At 39.1% G+C, this 9344-nt stretch overlaps 1 protein-coding gene across 9 annotated transcripts in view; it reads left to right on the top strand.

Annotated features, from left to right (window-relative positions):
- Window positions 1-9344, top strand: part of LOC109974783 (C-myc promoter-binding protein-like) — a 75605-nt gene that overhangs the window by 28580 nt on the left and 37681 nt on the right. For all 9 annotated transcript variants that reach the window (XM_020625174.1, XM_020625172.1, XM_020625173.1 and 6 more), the window contains exons 6-13: window positions 3191-3444; window positions 3937-4003; window positions 4228-4286; window positions 4724-4868; window positions 5436-5611; window positions 6126-6226; window positions 7081-7296; window positions 9069-9214. In XM_020625174.1, coding sequence (XP_020480830.1) covers window positions 3191-3444; window positions 3937-4003; window positions 4228-4286; window positions 4724-4868; window positions 5436-5611; window positions 6126-6226; window positions 7081-7296; window positions 9069-9214 — 1164 coding nt within the window. The remainder of the gene's footprint in view (window positions 1-3190; window positions 3445-3936; window positions 4004-4227; window positions 4287-4723; window positions 4869-5435; window positions 5612-6125; window positions 6227-7080; window positions 7297-9068; window positions 9215-9344) is intronic.

The following is a 9344-nucleotide window of genomic DNA, read 5'->3' as shown; positions in this document are numbered from 1 at the left end:
ATTTTGGTCTCATCTGACCACAACACTTTCACCCAGTCTTCCTCTGAATCAGTCAGATGTTCAGTGGCAAACTTCAAACGGGCCTGTAGATGTGCTTTCTTGAGCAGGGGGACCTTGCGGGCACAGCAGGATTTCAGTCCTTCACGGCGTAGTGTGTTACCAACTGTTTTTTTGGTGACTCTGGTCCCAGCTGCCTTGAGATCATTGACAAGTTCCTCCCGAGTAGTTCTGGGCTGATTTCCTCACCGTTCTCATTATCATTGAAACTCCACGAGGTGAGATCTTGCATGGAGCTCCAGACTGAGGGAGATTGGCAGTTAATTTATGTTTCTTCCATTTGCGAATAATCGCACCAACTGTTGTCACCTTCTCACCCAGCTGCTTGGCGATGGTCTTGTAGCCCATTCCAGCCTTGTGTTGGTCCACAATCTTGTCCCTGACATCCTTGGAAAGCTCTTTGGTCTTGGCCATGGTGAAGAGTTTGGAATCTGGATTGATTGATTGCTTCTGTGGACAGGTCTCTTTTATACAGGTAACGAGCTGAGAGGGCTCCCAATGTCAGCTCGTTACCTGTATAAAATACACCTGGGAGCCAGAGATCTTGCTGACTGATAGGGGATCAAATACTTATTTCATTCATGAAAATGCAAATTACTTTATAACTTTTTTTGTAATGCATTTTTCTGGATTTTTTTTTGTTATTGTTGTGTCTCTCACTGTTCACATAAACCTACCATTGAAATTGTAGACTGATCATTTATTTATTAGTGGGCAAACTTACAAAATCTGCTGGGGTTCAAATATTTTTTTCCCTGAGTCTATATATATGTATATACTATCATTACATTAAGAGCCTATATCACTCATGCATTGATGTAACAGCAGCTTGATTATTTTCTCCATTAATTTTCTGGTTTGTAAAACTTCTGCCAATAGTGAGAAATGCCGTCACAATGCTAACGATTATCACAATAGTTGCTAATTTACTCTAGCTGCGTGACAGTGCAGCCAGACTGGTCCTGTCCAAACCTTCACACACACACACACCCACTTTTGAGAGCCAGGAAAGTTTGTGTGTGTGTTTCTGGGGTCAGATTGGGATCAGTGTGAGTCAATTTATAAATCAGAGATTAGCAAACAAACAGAGTGTGGAAAATTACAGTATTTTGATAGCACATTTTATGACTGACATTTATATGTTCACGTGTTCTGTTGTTTAGGATTAAAGTTGTAAATGGGACACATACTTTGACCTATACGGAGAGATGGTGTTCATTTTGAGATATCCAAAGTAATTCTGCATTGCTGATTTAAATTTCTTTTTGGTGGATGGACTTCGGAGTTTCGGCCTCCTCCTCTCTGCCATTTGTCAAGCATTCGGGGGAAGAAAGGTGTGCACACGTGTTTTTTTTTTTTCTTCAATACCGGTAATAAGTAAAGGCGCATGATATGATAACTGTCAATTTAAATACCATGGTATACCATGAAACCAGTATACTGCTGCAACCCTAATGGGTCTTGTCATGTTTTGGCTTTCTTCTGTTTTTTTTTTTCTTTTTCTTTGTGCCATGTACAAGGTAGTTAATGACAGAAATATTGCATACCAAAGTTAAACAGAATGAGTTCCTTGAGTAAGTGGTAACGGGTTAAATGTTTTTATCTGTAAAGACCACAAATCCAGACAACACAAAAAATGTTATTTACACCTTTTAAATAAGCAGGTTTGATTGTCTTTAATATAAGTTTATAGCTTAGAAACACAGCGGTGTTCAACAAATAAGGCTCTTCCCTGAACACAACATACATGTACATGAACAAAGCACAGGTGTTTCTAGTCCAGTCATCATCAAAAAGACGGTACAGTTTTTTTTCAGCGGCTTTTTGGGGAAAAAGTTTAAAACCCACACAGTTGGCCCAGCCAGCCAGCCAGCGGATAAGCCAGTTAGCTTTGATCTCTGCAGGGATTGGGAAAGGCTCCAATTTCCAGGAAGCAGAGGGAATTTTTTGGACTAATGCTGATACCGGGGCTCAGCTAACTGCTGTTTGTTTGGCCACATGGGGCACTCGTGGTATTGATGTTCAATAAAGGTTAAACAAGAGCACTACTCACTTTGTGCTTATTGATGTTTACCTTCATTTATAAGTGCAAGGATGATTCAAGGGGCTGTGTAGAAGTTCTTAAACTGTCTGCTCTTTTTCATCATTATAGAAGTTCAAATTACTGTGTGCGTTGTGTGGGTCTCTGTTGTGTGCTTCTGTACCTCTGTTTCTTGGGAACCAATTAGAGTTTTAGACCTTGAGAAAGAGAAAATTTTGGAAAGTGAGAACATTGTAACTTGTTCTCACTTCCTCAAAAGGCTGTTTGTGACTTGGCTTTAACGTTAAGATTAGAATTTCTGTTAGGCTAAGGTTTGGTGTTAGTTGTGATGGTTAATGTTGGCGTCATGTGCTAGGAAATGCACTGTGTCAATAAGCTCATCATAGGTATAGAAACACATCTCTGTGTGTGAATATAGCCACCATCATTGTTGGCTAAAATTAGCTAATTCCAGCTAAACCAGTTGGCTGATCAGTCAAGTTTTCAAGGAAAAATACCAAAAATTTGTTGGTTACAGCTGCTCAAATATGAATTGTTCCTACTTTTATTTCCTTATTTCATTGTATATATCTTGGGGTGTTGAATTGTTGGTAAACAATTAGTTAATAAATAAAGAAATGGCAGATTAATTGATAAAGAAAGTTTTTTTTTTTACCATTATTTTACCTGGTCCCATTGAGGTTTAAAACCTCTTTCTCAAGGGAGCCCTGGCAATTGTTAATAGCAGACCTAAGGATAATTAACACAGAGATATAGAAAAATGAGAGGTGTATTCATTGACGGTTGGTGTGTGGTGACCTCTGATTTTCACATTTCTACAGCAGGTCAACAGAATTGTTTTGCCAGTCTGAGCTTTGACAGAAAATCCAGTATGTCTAAAGTGTGTAACTGCAGCATTGTCACATGTAAATGTACAATATAAGTGTGTTACAAAGAAATGTAGTGTTTTCTTAGACTGTTTTTAGAAAGGTGTAGTTTGTGCAGACACTGTAATGTATGTGCATACTTAGACTGGACTGACATCTGACATCTCTGTGCTTATGCAGACACAATACAACTGAAGATGTTGACCTGACACATCTCCTGTTTCAGGTCTACGGTGCTGCCATTCAGTTTTATGAGCCCTACCCGCAGGAGTGTCTCACCGATCAGCAGCGCTCCCAGCTGAGTCTCTCAAGCCAAGATCCACACAAACCCCCCTCCTCCAACAGTACAGCTGCTGCCATCTACACCAACAAGTGTATCTGTCTGCTCTCCCACTGGCCCTTCTTTGATGCTTTCCGCAAGTTCCTCACATTCCTCTATCGCTACTCCATCTCTGGACCTCATGCCCTGCCCATCGAGAAGTGAGTCCTCCCTGTTTTGTAGGTTTATTTTGCCATTTTATGTTCTTGCTAGATGTTACTCTTAAGCACTCTTTTTTGGTAATGCAGGCATTACATTCATTATTCTGGTATATTAAAATGCTGCATTACCTGACAATGTTTATGGATTTATTTAAGACAAATATAGTGGTTTTATTCATCAAAAGTGTAACATTCTTGTACAGGAATTTACTGTTTGATAAAAAACTAGAAGAATGTAGCTGATTGAGATGTTCATATAGGTCTATAAAGTACGGTACATCATCAGTAAGTGTACCGGAGTTAAGTGTCTAAGGTTGGATATGTATTTGACATTACCCAGGTCAGCTCATTTGTGACAGAAAATTTATGTTTTTCATGTTTCACTGCTGATCATAACTTGTATCGTTGTGAGAGAGGTGCATTGACAAATTATTGGGCTGCCCACTGCTGTTATTTCTGGCCTCACATCCCCCTAAATGTTCTCCTTTATAGGCACATTTCTCATTTTATGCATGAAGTTCCCTTCCCTTCCTCTCAGAGGCCTCGTATCCTGGTCCAGGTAAGTTTTGGTTCCAAAAGTTTCCTGTGATTTTTGGTGAATATGGTGCATGCGAGGATAGGTTAATCATCACTGCGCAGACAGTAGTGTTGGTTTCTGCAGGTGTTTTGGATTGCCTTAGAGATGGAGTAGTTTGGGTCCTCAGTTATGGGTGAATATTTAAATGATGCAGTGCAGCTGTTTTTTGTATATTTTGATTTCTCACTTTTCATGCCTTTCTACAGCTTTCCCCTCATGACAGCCTGATGTTGAGCCAGCCAGTATCTTCTCCTTTACCTCTCAGGTAAGAGCAGCTTTACTTGGATTTCTCTGGAAATATCTGATTGTATTAATTGTGTGTTACAGTGTAAAATAATTGTGCATTTTGTTACTAATAGGCCTAAGGACTGCCGCCCAGGTTAGCTAATGTATTTCTTTCTACTCTGGAGAATTTCTGATTATTGAAGTATAATATATGGAAAAAGATACATTTCCAATTAGAAAACATAAATAGGGCTTAAATACTATCTGCCCTCATACACAGTAGTATACAGGGAATGCCAGGATCACATTTGCAAGTAATAACATTGTTAATCTGAAGAGTATTTTGGACTTCAGAATGCTTTCAAGGGCCAGAAATGTTTAAAAGATCCTTTCATAGGATATCATACAATGATTTTTGCAGTGTAAAACAAATTAAGCATTGCTGACCTTTGTACTGTACATGTTTGTTTTTCATAGTGGTGGTCGATTTTCCACACTGCTCCAGAACCTCGGACCAGAGAATGCTGTCACCCTGCTGGTGGTTGCTGTCACTGAACATAAGATCCTGGTCCACTCATTACGTCCAGCCGTACTGACCAGTGTCACTGAAGCTCTGGTGTCTGTAGGTTACTGTATCCAGCTCTATGGGGTGTACAGGGTTATATCATATCCCCCCAAACTAGGAGTGTATCCCACCTCCACCATGTTGGCTTCACACTCTTCATGCTACTGTCATTGTCTTTGCTTTTGTAAATATCTTTCCTTTCTTTTACATCTAATAGTTATGTTGTTAATTTCTAACAATGTGTAATGCCATCAGTAGTGGAATTTCTGGAATGCCTGGGATTTTTGGGGATTTAAGAGCAAGAAGGTTTATGAAATTCATACATTGTTTTGGATTGAGGGCTTGAGGGTTGTATCAGAATGTCTTTTCCAGTTTCATTAATGTCATCAGGATGTGGTTTGAGATTTGTTGTTCCGTACATACCGTGTATATATATATATATATGTATTGTTTATCTGTCCAAATGACACTCTCTAATGACTTTTGCCCTTTGAAACAAGTAGTAGTCCAGCTGCATACAGTATACCTGTTAAACTCAGTTCCAAAGTCACCAAAGGGCTATAGAATGACCCCTGCCTTCTTTTTCATCTCACATTCTCTTTCTCATCCTTATCTTCCCCTCAGATGATTTTCCCGTTCCACTGGTCATGCCCGTATATCCCTCTGTGCCCCCTGGCATTGGCTGATGTGTTGAGCGCCCCCTGTCCATTCATTGTAGGAGTGGACTCTCGCTACTTTGATCTATATGATCCCCCACCAGATGTGAGCTGTGTGGACCTGGACACAAACACCATCTTCCAGTGAGCACACACACAAAATCCTCCCATAGCTGTAGTTGTTGAGGCAAGATGTTGATAATCCTTAATATGTACCTTTTTGCAGACCTTAAGCTACCTTCACCTCTGTGTTTACTTCTCATGAAGAATATTGTATGTACAGTATTTTGCAAAGGATCAACTACAGGGCAGCGAGCCACACATATGACATATAGCACTTTCAGCTAAAAGCTAGCAGTTACCTTTGCTGCATATTTTTTCCCAGATCTCATTACCACTAGGCCATGAGTTCTAAGTTTAGAGACAAGGAGCTTGAGTTGAAATGGTCACTTTTGTAGTGTCAGTCTTGTTTTAAGATGAAGAAAATGCAGTTTTCTGGTGCACTAGGCAAAGGCCAGTAATGGTTCACATCAAATTTGGCCTTATTAACATTCAGACGGCTTTAGGGTAGTCTGTGCCGCCTCAGCCTGACTGCTGTACATGTTGCTTTTGGACTCGTAGCCTTTCCAGAGCTCAGTGTATGTTTCTGTTTTTCCAGCCATGAAGATAAGCGAGCCCTCACATGGAAGATCCTGCCAAAGAAAGCTTGTAAAAACCTAATGAATGTGCTGAACAGTCTCTACCAGCAGTTGATTGACAGTGAGTACTGAGCTGATGTATGAGCTGTTTGAACAGATTACAGTAAAAAAGTGTCAGTTATCTGATTTTGTTGTATTAAATGTCAGGTCCCAAGTGAAAGATAAAATACACCCTCAGCAAACCTTTTCATTTTTGTATTTGCTTGAAAAAAAGACTGGTGAGGCTGAATTGCAAGTCATAATCCAATCTCCTTTCTGTTCTTTCTTTACACGTGTGTCTTTATACTTGGACTATATTTCTGACCTTAAGTATAATCAAAATTAAAACAATCAAATTAAGGTCCTCGCGTAATGTTTCTGCCTCATTCATCACCTTTAATTTTAGATTCTGTTGATTGTACAATATGTTCTCCATTCAACAAACTGAAAACCACCAATAATTACCTGTCTGCCCTACTGTGATGTTCACTGTGTTATTGTGAACTTTCTCTGGTATTTGTGGAGCGCACTCACTGAAAGACCATGAACTCTGCTGCTTATTGAGCTGCAGAAATTAAATAAATGAGTTTTTTGATTCAGTGAAGTCAAAACCCAGTTGCTTCCAGAAGTGCTGAATATTGGTCTACCAGATGTTTGAGTTGTAACATTTAAGCCTCAGCCTTTGACTCAAGTTTATTTATTATTATGTAGTCTTAAGCTTTATTTGCTATACAAATATTTACTTAAATAAAAGCAATGCACAAGTATGAGTAATACATAAATTTTGGTTATTAAAATGCAAGCGATGCAGTATTCTCATTAGCAACCTCAGTGTATCAACCTGAAGTAGTGATTCGATTCAGCCTTTATGTTGACATGAACCCAGAGATCTCTGATACACAGTGACAGCTAAATTAACTTTTTCTCTGTCTTCAGGTCAGTACAGGCCTGATGGGCTTCTGGAGCTGAGCATGAGTGATTCGTCAGAGCTGAGCTGTGGAAAGAGCCTCCACATGCTGGAGATGGAGATCCAGGAAGCCTTCCTCCGCTTCATGGCAGCCATTTTGAAGGGCTACCGTTCATTCTTACGACCTATCACCCAGGCACCTTCTGAGAAAGCCACAGACGCTAGCTCACTTTTTGATTTACAAGGTAATGTAGAATAGTTTCACTCTGATCATGTTAACCTTGAGTAAGATTAGTTTGTCAGAATACTATTTCCAGAGTCAAAATGGTAAACCAACTTATAATCACAATATTTCTTTGAGAGATCCTGATGAGAGTAATGTAGATTTTTTTAAATTGGCTTTAAAAAACTCTTAATTGAGTTACTTTTTAGATTGAGCTAATTTTATTTAAACCATTTGAAGAAAGTGATTTGAAAGCTTAAGTTAAATGGAGAAATCCAGTGGTATTCTAAGTATTATGGGCCAGTGATTGAGATTAAGTATCCAGGTTTGAGTAACCCACTGATCACCAGGCAATTTAAAAAGAAGACCAATAGAAGACTAACATCAGAATCCAAAAAGCCTATTTGAGTCACAGTTGTACATTTACAGGTCATGTTTTGAGGCTTGAGGATGGCTGAAAAAAAGAGGTCATATCACAGCTGAAATAAGTTAGGGTGAAATCATTGCACCAGTGGAGAACAGTTATAGTCAAGGTCGTGTCCAGTATGATACATTAAACAAGAATGGCTACATCATGTGCATGAACTCCTGACTGTTTTTGGATCTTATATCAATTACAACAAAAAATTCAAGCATGTGTTAATTTTTTAGTCTTCACTTCTACCCATCTGTTATATACTTCAGGCCAACATCAGCTCTTTCAACAGTACAACAGTATTACATGCAGATTTCAGATGGATTTCTTTTTCCTAATAAAATCAAACCCCAAAGACACATGCATGCAGAAACCTTTTAGACTGGGTCAGAAGGCTTCACATACCATAAAAAAAGACATAAAAAGCTATATAGTGAAGCCACTGAGAAGAGTTTTGTCAGAATCAGTTGATGGCTCTGGACGCAGGCGGCCACTGTCAGGATTAAAATATCCTTCGGCTACAGAAGTGTTTCTCAGCAGGACTAGTGTTTGGCTTTGGTCTGTGTGCTGTGAGCCAGTGGCCATTCATCCTGCTCTGCTTCACAACAGCAAGTGGCTTGTTAGTCAGTTAAGCTGCTTTCAGCATCTATTAAGGAAGCTATTCACCATGTTCTTGTATATCCCAGAATGACCATTATACTAATAACATTGTGTTGGGTTGCATTATCCAAACCAAGACAAATTGGGAATTGTAGGCGTGGTGCCTTTTGTGTGACGGCTAACATGTCACGATTCAAATGTGGAACCAAGGACACAATCAGTTTGTTCTGTAGGAACAGGGCTTTAGACACAACACAGCAAATATGTCCTAGTCAAGGCAGCAAAAATGGTAGTATACCAGTAAGTACAGTAGTGTAGATAAAATGGGCAACTCAGGTGAGTGTGCAGGTAAGTGTAATAGTGTAATGTCCACAATATATCAAACTGGGAGTCATCACGAGGGGGGAGTATTGTGGATCTTTCTTGGCAAACAAATCCAGTGACTATAGCAACAAGTGATGAATTATAATACATGTGAATAGTGCTGGGTATCAAACTGTGATACTTTTATGGCATTGATCAAATTACTTCAATACCATTGAGTATCGAACAATGTTGAGTATTGAATAATGCTTTTTTACATTTTTATTTATTAATGTTAATGTTATCAGAACTTAAGGTTGTGGTAAATAGGTTTACTTTTTATGTCAGAAACTGCTTTGAGTGCACAAAAATGCCAAGGAATTGGATCATTGCTCATATTAGTCAAGAAAAAAATGTCTCAGCAATGTAAAATTATTATTATTTTAAAGGCTAAATGCAAGGATTTATGTCCTCAGGGTTCTTGAAGAGTCGTGACCGCTCACACCAGAAGTTCTACTCACTGATGACCAAGACCCAGATGTTCATCCGGTTTATCGAGGAGTGTTCTTTTGTCAGCGACAAAGATGCCAGCCTGGCCTTCTTTGACGACTGTGTGGACAAAGTGAGCTTGTTATTCATAAACTTGCTCTATATGTATGTTTTTATTTTGTGGAATTATACTCCTCACAAAAATCTATGAAAACTTTTTCCTTTGACCATTTCTGTTGTATTTGGGCTTCTGGAGCCTCTCT

The sequence above is a fragment of the Monopterus albus genome, unplaced genomic scaffold (genome assembly GCF_001952655.1).
Source record: "Monopterus albus unplaced genomic scaffold, M_albus_1.0 scaffold348.1, whole genome shotgun sequence".
Classification (NCBI taxonomy): Eukaryota; Metazoa; Chordata; class Actinopteri; order Synbranchiformes; family Synbranchidae; genus Monopterus; species Monopterus albus.
This window is presented reverse-complemented; position numbering and strand designations above follow the sequence as displayed.